An 11,660-nucleotide genomic window follows, 5' to 3' on the forward strand; every position below is an offset into this window, starting at 1 on the left:
AGTACCTCAGCCCCAGAAAATGTTGCCAGCCTGACACCTGTGACCTTCCCCTTCCTTAAAAAATCACCAGGTTCTTTCCATGGTGACAAGATGTTGACACTTTAACACTCGAACCAGTCAAAAAAAGTGAAGGGAAGGGAATACTCTCCTATACTTAACCATGTGGAATTTCCCAGCACTCACAGGAAAATGGGGACCCGTTACTGAAAATCCCAAATGATCAGAGCCAGAGGTGGCAGCAAAGGCCTTTCTTGCTTCACCTAATCCCTGTACCTGGGAAGATGGGGCTATCACACCCTCTTCCCCAGCCCAAACTCTGCTGCAGAGCCTCAAGTTTCCCAGCAAGCTGCTAAAAGTGCCCCCAACCTATAGGGGCTGCCCACCACCCTTGTCTCCAGTCCCATTAGGCCCAAGCATGCTCACCTGCCCCAGTAAGAAATACCTGCTGTTGACCCCAAGGAGCAACGGGGTGAGGCTGGTCAAACCACGGGGGTTTGTTAGGTGGGATCTGGTCGTGGGGCCCAGGGCCCCGGGGGCCGGTGGCTGCAGGGTCCTGGACCCCTCCTGAGGCGTCATACTCAGAGGAACCAGGCATTTGGATGGGAGGCTTGTTGTCGTCTGGAGCCAGGCAAGAAGGCAATTAGTGGAGGCCCCAGCAGCAGGAGGCACCACCCCAAAGTCTTCAGTGAACACCTAGACAGCCCAGACTAGGCTTTATTTCCTGATAAATCCTTGCTTTGTGACCCCACTGAAAACTAATCACTGCTGGGAAGGCAGCAGGAAAGGGGAGACTGCCCTACACACACACTTCTTTTCTGAAAGCTTTACAATAAGTATCTTATTTCTGCCATGTTGACTTTAGTTTGTTGAAGAAATTTTATCATCGCTGAATTTCATTACTTTTTCTGTTTCTAACTGAAACATCGCTTCCTCCTACTTGACGTTATTAGATTTTTTGTTTTTGTTAAGCCATCCTTATATATTTCTGGAACATGTCCTTTTTGATCATAACATATTTTAAAGACACTTGGCTGGATTTCATTTGCTAAGATTTTGTTTAGTATTTTTGCACCTTTATTCAGACATGACACTGGATTATATCTGTAATTCTTGCTCTGTCCTTGCCCATCTGGTGAGAAAATTATCCTGGTCTTGGAAAATGATTTGGGCAGCTTTCCTCTCTGCCTGTTCTCTGGGACATTTATAAAGGAGAACTGTCTGATTTGTAAAAGTTTTGTTACATTTAAATGTGAAATTTCCCAGCCTCATGCTTTAAACTGATTAGAATCTGGCCTGCGACTACAAAACCAGAGCCCTTCTCTGGGGGAAGGCTGCTTTCTGGGGCTGGCCTCCAAAGGTGGGTGCAGAGGGGGCGACATACCAGGCTGGGTGGTTGGTGGGATGGCTGGGGTGGGGGTGGGAGCCGGAGGTGGGGCAGGTGGTGGTGGAGTAGCCTTGACTTCAGCTTCCATTTGTGGCATCTGGATCTGCTGCTGTTGCTGTTGCTGCTGCTGCTGCTGCTGGGCCAGGCTGTTGACGAACTCCTCGTGCTGAGTCTTGAGGGTCTGGATCTGCTGCTGGAAGGCCAACTGCACTGGCTGGACCACTGAGGAGTACTCATTGATAAGCGTTGCCTGGCAGACAGAGAAGGGCAGTGGCACTCAGTGCTTGAGCCTCAGGTCTCACCCTTTCTGGAGCAGCATGGGGACAAATGCTGGGAAAGCACTGGGAAGTCGGGGTGTTGCCATGGGTAGTGAGGCCCACAGGCCTGGAGGAGGCTGTCAGGTGACTATCATGTAAACCAATCAACTTGGTCTTGACAACCAGAGCATATGAATCTAGCCAAAACCTTGGTGACGTGCAGTGCAGTTTAGAATTCCCTGATAATGAAATCAGGCAATGATAGCTGTGCCCTAGACAGCCACACAGACTTTAAACATATGTCAATGACGAATATTCTGAAACGTTCATGGGCTGTGCTTACTTGCTGCTGCCTGGCTTTGAATAAGTCACCACCTCACTGAGCCTCAATTTTTCTCATCTGCAAAATGGGACAACATTGGGACCAACTTCTGAGATTTCAGGAATAAGTCAGTGAAGAACACATGGAAAGGGACTAGTATGGTTGGGGCTTAGTAAACATGAGCTACGACAAACTCAGGAGGAAAAAAGCAGTTAGCATAACTGCTGTATGATGATATGAGTCCATTTTTATTTAAAAGAAAAAAAAGTGGGTAAACTTTAGATAAAGTATAGAATGCACTTTCATTTGTTTCTAAGCATGAGAACGTGTCCCCTGTGGAGAGGATGGCATTTAAGACTATCACTGAGGGAAGCAGCCTGTACACAGCTCCTGACATTCAGCCAGGCCTTCCAGCCTGAGAGAAGGGATGTGAGCTGTGCCTTTTATCCCAGAAGCTGGGCATGGGACAGTGATGCTGGTGCCATGGCAGAGGAGACCAAGAAGACCCTCCCTGCCCTGTGCCTGTCCTCTGGGCAAAGGTAGACACGTGCATAGGGAACACTGACTGCACAAGGTGATGACCACAGCAGCCCAGACTACATTGGGGTCTCCTCAAATTCCTATCATGTGATGAGTGCCTGGAGGAGCAGTGCAAACAGGCCAATGACACCCTGAGAACAGGGCCTAATTTGGGAAACTGGGTGACAAGCATACTAGGAAAAGTCTCACCTGGGAGGGTTCAACCCTTACTGTGCACGGGACAGGGTCCTACAAAGCTGCTGCTCAGACCCTGGCCCCTGAGGGCACACCTGGGAGCCCAGTTTAGAAAATACCACCTGGGCCCTGAGGCTACCATTCCATTAGCTGTTTCAAGCCCAGGTGGGGGACGTGGGCCCTCTTACTTCTGGAAACTGCTGGGGTGGTGTCCGCCCTGGCCCCGGTATAGTCTGGGAGGTGGTGGCACTCACCTGGTACTGGCCAAGCCCCAGGGCTGGGCTCTGCAACTGCTGGATGATAGAGTCATCGAAGTAGCCGTTCTTCTCCCACAGCTGCAGGAGCTGGATGTGGGGAGGATGAGGGGTCATGTCAGGGAGAAACAATGCCCTAGCCCTGCCCACCCTACCCGACCCCTCAAGGCTGCGCCACGTACCCGGGCGATCTTTTGCTGCTTGTCCTCCTCCACGGCCAAGAAGCTGGTGCAGTAGATGGGCACCACAACCTTCTGCAGGGCGGCCAGCAGCTCCCTGGCCTGCTTGCGCTGGCTGTGAGGGAGAGACCTTCCGCGCGTCAGGGCCCTGGGGCGGGACCCGGCCACGCGCCCGTTACCATCGTGGCTCCAGCCATAGCACCCTTTGCCTTCTCAGGGAACGGGCCCCCAACCCAGCTGGGGCGAGGGCTGGGCTCCCCACAAGACCTGTGCTGGCACTTGGACCTGACTGACAGACAGTAGTGGGAGGAACGAAAAAAACACAGGCTGGGGACTTTCAGAGCAAAGCCTGTCACCCTGGTCTCCTTGTTAGTAAAATAACCCTTCCCATCTAGGGTGGCATGAGAATAAACAGACACAGGGACTGTGAGAGCCCCCCTGTCCACAAAGGACAGGCTAGAGCAGCCGTGGGCTCAGGGCCTTGTCTATGTGGCCTTGTTCAGCATTGTGATCCCTTGTGCACAAAAATCCCTGACTTGGGCCCCGTGTTTCAGGAGGCAGAAGGAATGTGCCAAGTGTGCCTGGCACTGGGCACTTATGGATCACAGGGCAAGGCAGCCTGCCTCCATATCCTTTAGGGGGCACTTTGAGGATAAATGGGTGTGGAGGTCCCTGAAGCTGTACACAGAGGTGGCATAGGGGCCCCAGCATGGCAGTGAAAGAACCCAAATGGCACGAGGCAGAAGGCAAGTGGCTGGAACCCCTCCCAACACTGAGTTCACCAGAGGGAGCTCACAGACAGGAGCAAGTGCCTGGGGTCGGGAAGTGGGTTGGGGAGGGAAAGCAATCCAGGCGGGAGGACAGGTAGGACAGGGTTGTCTCTGCAGAGCTGCCCTGGAGTCAGAAGAGGGGTGGGTAAAGCAGGAAGGCAGGGAAGGTTCCAGGCGGCTGCTTATTTCCCCACGAGAAATAAGGGAATGACAATGTAGAGGGTGGCTGAGTGTGGTGTGGGGAGGGAGGGACCCAGGATACATATGCAGCAGAAGACAGGGCAAGGCAGAGGCCTGAAGGGGACAGGTCAGTTTCTGCTGCCCTCATGGGCGCCATGCCCTTCAGCTGGCGAAGCTCAAAGCCAAACACGGCAGCTACACACCGGCCTCACTAGCACTGCTTCCTTCTGCCTGTCTCCTCCCAGGGCCTGCCTTGGCCCAGGCAGCTGGTTCCTTAAGTTAACCTTTGCCATAAGGCCCCCAAAAGGCAGTGCAATAAAGATAAATTAAAACTGCCACACACAAAAAGGCAGTGCAGATTTAACCACTGGCCTGGGGAAGGCTGTGGGGGTGGGGGTCTGGTCTCCGTGGGGTGGGAAAGAGGGTCAGCAAGAGGAACCCAACATCAAGGACCCTAAAGCAGGGCAGAAGTCAGGTGACTGAGGGTATGTGTGTGTATCACTGAGGGGAAGGTGGCAGCCAAGAGAGATGCTGAAAGACACCAGAAGCTGCCCCAAGAGAGCAAGGAGTGAAGGAACAGTGGCCCGAGGTGAGGTGAGGGGTTCAGGGATAGGCGGAGGCATGGGTAGATGGATCCTCTCCGAGGGTCTCTGGACAAATGACACAAATGACCCCATACTGAGAAAGGCCAAGCTACTGAGTGAAATGCAGCGGCCATGAGAGGGCCGGAAGGAGAGGGAAGGCAAGCAGGCTGTGAGAGGCCCTTACCAGTGGTGCAGCACATCATTGATCAGGTAGATGAGGTGCAGCCGCAGCTCAAAGTGTGCCCCATCAGCTGTGATGCGGTTCCGGAGGTGGCCTGCCATTAGCTCGCAGTGTGGAGGGGACTTAGCATTGCTGAACATCCAGTTCTTCCCAGCCTACAACAGGCAGAGCAACAGGTGAGCAGGGTGGGGCTCCCCGAGCCAGAGCAAGGGTAGGTGCCTGGGGAGGTCAGGGCATAGCTGAGGGTGTGGTGCCCAAGGGCTGGGCCACATGCTACAGCCTCTGCCTGCCTTCCTCCTCTCTCTCAGAGGTGCTCAAGAGGGAAGGGCAAGAATAGACGGGGCATCTCCACAGCAGCCCTGGCCCAGACAGGCCTCAGTGGGCTCCCACCTGTCAGGAGCACTAGGTTCTGGGAGCGCTGAGCCCACCCAGCCCCACCTGTCCTCACCGAGATGGCATCTTTGGTGCAAGTGTCAATGATGGGCTGCAGAAGGTTGTCAAACTCATTCATGTCCAGCTGGGTCTCCTCCAGGAGCTTCTGCATCTGCTGCTCTACTGCATGGGCCACGGCCGCTGTCACCTGCTCCTGGGAGGTCAGGTGGGACCAAGACTGCCCGTCAATGTCCCACCACAGCACCAGGAGGCCCCGGCCCTCATGTCCGGAGCCTCAAACCCACACCTGGGGCAGTCATGGCCATGGCAGACAGAGAACAGAGCGAGACAAGATACAGGGGAAGACAATATCCACTCCCCAGGTGACAGATGGAATAATTAAGACCTAAAGGAACAAGGAACCTCTGCAGGCCAATTAAACACAAAAAGAGAGAGAAGTGAACAGATAGTACAGAGAGGACGTATAAATGGTCACTAGTCAGGAGAAAAAAGCGCAACCTTACTAGCAACCAGGGAATTGAAAATTAAAACAGGATGACAGAGTTTTGCCCGTTACACTGGCAAACTGAGAGACTGCTGACATCTAGCGCTGCTGTGGGGACAGGCAGTCTGCTCAGGGATGGCTGAGGCCTGACCACCCAGCCTATTAGGAGTGGCATCCAGAAACTGAGGGTAAGTGATCTGGCATGTTTTGTCATCAGCAATACGACAGTAATATTAAATATAGTAATAAAACGGGTTGGTGTTTCAGATGCCTTATTTTTTGCTCATCTCATTTTCCATGTGATTCACCCTACTATATTTGGCCAAAGTATCAGAACTGCAACGGATCAGAACAGAAAGGTCCTTCATCACAACAGCTTGGAGTGACCTGGCTAGCAAGAATTGGTGCCAATGGCACCAAAGGCCACATGGCATTCTGTTACATAATTTCTAATGTGCAATCCCACTCATAGGTGTCCACCCGAGCAAAAACCTTGTGCAATGATTTCACTGGAATGAGGCAACCTCTGTCCAAAGTAAGGGATTGGGCTAAACACGCCATGGGTAGTGGCAGCACTGTCCATAGCACTGATACTTGGTAATGAGTCCTCCTGACAGCTATTGTTGAGTCCCAATGTACAGATGCAAAAACTGAGGCACAGAGAGTGAGCTTCAGATCCTCACCTTAGGACGAAGAGGGGAAAGGGGAGGGTCCTAGGCCTTCTGAGGGCACTCGTCTTAGGGCTAGTGGAGTGGGAGGGAAGAAAAGGAGCAGGCCTCGTACCTGTCTGAGGGCTAGCAGGTGCTGCTCCTGCTGCTGCAGGTTCCACTGGCTCTGCTGGATGAGCTCATCCATGGACGGGGCTCCCTGGGCAGGTGGGATGGGTGCAGCAGGAGCTAGTGGGGGCTGTGTGAGGGGTGGCAGGGCTGTGGCTGGCTCTAGCTCTGGAGCCTGCTGCTTGCAGATAACTGGCAGGAGAGAAGAAAAGGTGGCCAAGTGAGAAGGTGGCTAGGGTCTAAGTGTCCCCTCAGGTGCTTCTTGGGCAGCTCTAGGCCACAGGGGTTCTCCTCCCTACACTCACCATCCACAAGAGGATTTCTGCACAGTGCTGCAGCCACATACCCTGCCTCTGCCACCCCTCGACCAAAGTCTGCCAAGCTACCCTCACTCAGCCTGACCCTCCTGCCCCACTCCCAGTCCCCCAGAACCTAGACCCAGGCCTTTTCCTGTGTCCCTTCCAACGCCTTCCGCCTTCATACCAGTCCTCTCCTTTGCAGACCTCAGGATTGTAACCTTGCTACTCTTGCCAACACTGTTTTGCCCAGTGTTCTCCGGCACAGATCAAGCCAGAGCCCACCCCCCCTCCACCCTCTCCACCTCACCTAGGCCTGAACTGATGCTAAACCCAAGCCACAGCCCTGACCCCAAGAATGTCTCTCTTAGTCCCCCAGCTTCCTCTGCCACCATCCCCTAACATACTCTTCACTTTCAGGACATCAAAGCCACCTGACCTCCAGCCAGCGAGCCCAAAAACCTGTGGTCCCATGGGAGAAGCAGGCCAGCACCCCTGAGCACATGCTGTGTGGCCTATCACCCCCTGCACCTTGCTTTCCTTATCCTGACAATGTTTGAGGAAAGAGACTCCTTGGCATTCTGGAGTCAATCCAGAGTGAGCCAGCGTGAGACACCCATACTGCTGGGTCAGGTGGGTGTATGCCCTGAATCTGGCCAGATGAGAAGGGATAGAAATTTGGGTGGCGGAACGTGGGGTTTCTGATGGGAAGGGTTGCTGAACAAAATGGTCTCCCCATTAGCCACTGGGCCTTATCTGGTCTGAATATGACCATGCACTGCTGGAACCTTCCTGAGTCCCATCCCAAGGGGACCTGGCCTTTGGACAAAGATAGGCAAATGGGGCAGAGAGTGTCACCCAGGGCCCATCATGGGGCATGCAGTCACTTCTTAGGTCTGGCTGAGCCTTCTGGTGTTTGCACCCAAGGACACCCTCCTCCACCCTCCCAGACACTTCTAAAGCAAATCTGTTCTCCTGCTCTCATTTCTTCATTTTCTCCCTCTTCACTGATTCCTCCCCAGCAGCCCCTAAACACACCGGTCTTAAAAAACTTTCCCTTAATCTCATGCCCCTCTCTTAACAATTTTACAGCCAAGATTCCCCTTCAATTCATCTCCCCTTTATCTTACTAGCCCAGGGCAAGTCTGGCCCTGCCCACCCATCCCCACCCCTATCCCCACAGCCCCTGGGGACATCCTTATTCAGCCAGATGGCCCTGTCTCAGGTCCCTGTCTCACTCAGCCTCTGTGGCTGCCTCCTCAGCCCCTTCCTCTTCTCTCTGAAGCCCCCAGAAGAATCTGATATATACCTATGGCTACAATTACAATGTGTACACCACAATGCCCAAATCTATCATGTTCACCCTAGATTCCTTGAGCTTTGGACCTAATTACAGCCCACGGCTTTCCACAGGCATCTCACGCAGTCATGCATGCCCTCTTACCCCATGCTTCACCCCACTAGGCCCCACTGCTGATCTCTGTGGCTGGCACGGCTGTGCCCAAAGACCCAAGCCAGAAGCCTAGAAGGCACAAACCCTCATCTTTCCCTTGCACCTCACACTAACAAGTCAACCCATGCTGTCAGCTTCCTAGATCACATTCTGGTCTGTGTCCCTGCTGTCACTTCCACAACTCTGCTGTCACCTGCATCACCCTTGAACCTGGTCTCCCGGCATCCAGTCCTGCCCCCTCTACTTCTCCATATGGCAATTACAGTGCTGCTGTTCAAAGTGTGGTCTGAGGATCAGTCAGGTGATACCAAGACTAGACAAACACAGAAATGGTGAGGGAGAACTTGATGCTTTTATAATAACTTGACATTTCATGGCTCACATTTTTACTATATTTTGCAAAGGTGTACTTTCCACAACAGAATGAAAATTTTAAAAAACAAAAACTGGTCCTTCACCAGAGTTTTCAAAACATCATTCTAGAACAGTCCTGGGTCTCAGTCTTTACAGTAGCTAACCCTGCTCCAGAACACAGACCTGAAACCAACCCTTCAAGAGACCTCCAAAGCTCCCAGGAGAATTCCTAAGTCCTTGGCAAGCCAGCCCTCCCTACTCTGCACCCTCACTTTGGGCCACTCTAAGTACCCCTCCTTCTCTGGGCTTCAGCCACCCTGAGCTTTTGTCCCCTCTACTCCCCAGTCCCTCCTAAGGTGCTTTCCTCTGCCTCAACACTTTTGTCTCCTCAGCTTCTATCTGGCTAACTCTGATACATCCTTTAATCCCAGCTAGATATTGTTACCTGCAGAAAGCACTTCATGAGCCCCAACCTTCCCCTGCTAGAAGCACCCTATCCTTCAAGGGTTATGGCACCAAGTCCTAAACAGCCCTGGATTTCTAACCCTACAGGGTGAGGTGAGCGAGCTCCCCCTCACAAGGAAAGCAGCACTCACCCCTGGTCACTCCAGCCAAAGCACTGGCCTCCCCTGCCTGGTTATGCCAACAATATCTACCTGGTGCCCCAGTTCATGGATTCGACCCCTTAACCCCACCTGCCCCCAGGCTGAGTCCCTCAACCCAATTAGGCTCAACCCATTGACCTAATTCAGACCTTACCATCAAATGCCCTGTTCATTCCCCTGATGGCCTCACTGGTCCCAGTTTCCACTCCTGCTTCCTCCAGCCTTGCAACACTGGCCACACGAACCTGACCCCACCACTCTTTTGTTTCAAACTTTCTCCTGGCTTCACACTTGCCTGTAGCAGGGGTTTTAAACTGGTGTGCAGGGGCTAAGGAGTGACTGCTCGAGAGACATGTAAGCACATACAACATTTTGGCTACAATTTCAGGAAGCTGATCTCCCCTAATTCCGTCTCAAACATGACTATGCACAAGAACCCCTGAACTGAGGGAGAAAACCCAAACATTCCCCTGGCATTTCCACTCCAGACCAAACGCTTCCCTTCTCCACACGTTCTATGCTCCAGCCATGCCGGGCCTCTCATGGCTTCTCCCATGGATACCTAAACACACCAAGCTTGTTTAAGCCACTGCACCTTAGCAGTTTGTTGAACACTACTATGTACTACGTATTACAGCACAACAATGACCCAAAACAAAGTTTGAAGCTTGTAGTCCAGGGAACAGTTTTCAATGCTCCTCAACTTGGCAAATCCCCTACTCATTCGAACAACATATTTAGAAGCTAAGGATTCCCTACTGAACAAGACAGATGTAGAAGCTTACCACCTGGTAGCTATTTATTATTCAAAGGCCAGCTGTGATTCCTAACTCCATTTTAAATCCTTTGAGGGCAGGACTGGAATGCTGATGCACAACTCAGTGAACATCATGAACATCTGCCAAGAACTAAAACCCAGATGGACAGTACCTTTTGATTTGAACTGCAAGCAACTGAAATGCACAAAAACCTTGCTGGACTCCCGAAGAGCCCACAAAGGAACTGAACAGTGGCTCAAAAGAGAGTCCCAGTTCAGCCTCAATCACTTCCTTCCTGGAAAACACTGAAGCAGTTACTCTACCGCTAAGCTCAGTCATCACGTGTGCAAAAACAGCAGAAAAATCCCTGATCCCGAGCCTGGAAAAAGGATCTATAACCTCGTCCTCCATTACACTCCGACCCAGCAACCGCTTGCTGCAGGCCTGGGAACAGCGGAAGGGCATCACGAAGGCCGAGCTGCCCCATTTTGAAAGCATGCGACCCCAAAGAAGGCGGTTTGTGGCAGAGCCCGCACTGGAATCAGAGAAAGGAATCGCTCGAGGGTGCAGCCAGAGAGCTGAAGAGGACTCACGCTGCTGCTGTTCCAGCGCCAGTTTGCACTTGTAGTAACTGTAGAACTCGCCTCCGAACAGAAACGAGAATTTCGGGTTGTCCTTCTGTTTCTCCATCGTCATCTTCTCAAACTCGGGCCCGTTGCGAGCCACGAACTGGGCCAGTTTGTCGATGACATTTCGAAGCTCCTGGTCTGGAGAACCGAGAAAAGGCCACGCGGGGCGTCAGCGAGGACCGCCCAAATCCGGGGGCCCTGGCGTACCAGCCGCCGTCCGCCGGGTCGGGGTCCCGAGGGGTGGGCCCCGCAGAGGCCGCCCTAGTACGGGTCCTGGTAGGGGCCACAAGCGCGCCGGGAATGCGGAGACCCGCGGGAGAGGCCGCAGGCGAACTCGGGAGGCCGAGCCCCGCCCCCTCCTAGGCCGGGGGAACCCAGGAGGCGGGGTAGGCCACCAGAGGATGCGGGGAGATAGAAACGGTCCCTAAACCCGGGCTGGGCCTCACCGTCGGGTGGCAGCGGCATCTCCATGGCTCCTGCCGCCGGGAACGACCTCCGGCGCCTCTCGATCCCCCACCAGCGCCGTCTGTGGAAGCCGGCCGGAAGTGGCGCGAGGGAGCCGTTTACGGCGGGCCTCGTGGGCTGCTTCCGTCCGCCACTTACGGCCGTCGCCAGGAAACCCCGGAAATGAAGACAGGAGGCGGGCGGAAAAAAGCCGCGCGAGGCAGGGGCGCGGGAGGGGCTAGCGTTGCGCAGGCGTGGGGGCTCTTTGGCGCTTGCGCAGACTGGGCGTCAGTCGCCTTAGGCGCCAGAACGGCCAGAACGGCCAAAACGGCTTCCGCGGCCGTAGTCTGTGGCAGGGCGTCTCTGCTAGCCTTCGTTGCAGCCCAAAGGCCTGGTGGGACGCGTTCTCCGCGGGGCAAGGGGACTGGGAAGTTCTTGCCCGGGTCAGGGTCTGTGTTTTATTCTCGGGGGAGCTGTAGTGAGGAAACTGCGAGGTGAGTCGAGTCCGGGAGGCTCCCAGGCCAGCCCTGCGGTGGAAATAGAACCAGGAGTCGCCCGGCTTTGCGAGGATCGAACTGGGCTTAGTGAGGTTCCAAAGATCCTCCCACTTGGTTTCTTTCGCTGGCCCAAACGCTTTGCTGAG

At 53.8% G+C, this 11,660-nt stretch overlaps 1 protein-coding gene across 3 annotated transcripts in view; it reads right to left on the reverse strand.

Moving 5' to 3' along the window:
• CHERP (calcium homeostasis endoplasmic reticulum protein) overlaps positions 1-11,083 on the reverse strand; it is an 18,774-nt gene extending 7,691 nt beyond the window's left edge. The window contains exons 1-9 of one of the 3 annotated variants that reach the window (XM_016209381.2): positions 11,020-11,083; positions 10,538-10,711; positions 6,486-6,670; positions 5,274-5,411; positions 4,829-4,980; positions 3,114-3,225; positions 2,932-3,021; positions 1,382-1,634; positions 443-618 (exon numbers count right to left, since the gene is read on the reverse strand). In XM_016209381.2, coding sequence (XP_016064867.2) covers positions 443-618; positions 1,382-1,634; positions 2,932-3,021; positions 3,114-3,225; positions 4,829-4,980; positions 5,274-5,411; positions 6,486-6,670; positions 10,538-10,711; positions 11,020-11,044 — 1,305 coding nt within the window. In that variant the 5' untranslated portion in view covers positions 11,045-11,083. Of the gene's footprint in view, positions 1-442; positions 619-1,381; positions 1,635-2,931; positions 3,022-3,113; positions 3,259-4,828; positions 4,981-5,273; positions 5,412-6,485; positions 6,846-10,537; positions 10,712-11,019 lie in introns of those variants that run through there. The other 2 variants (XM_016209379.2, XM_016209380.2) reach the window with 2 other exon arrangements.
• Positions 11,084-11,660: the final 577 nt, after the last annotated feature.

This window comes from Miniopterus natalensis, chromosome 4, assembly GCF_054644295.1.
Source record: "Miniopterus natalensis isolate mMinNat1 chromosome 4, mMinNat1.hap1, whole genome shotgun sequence".
NCBI classification, from domain to species: domain Eukaryota; kingdom Metazoa; phylum Chordata; class Mammalia; order Chiroptera; family Miniopteridae; genus Miniopterus; species Miniopterus natalensis.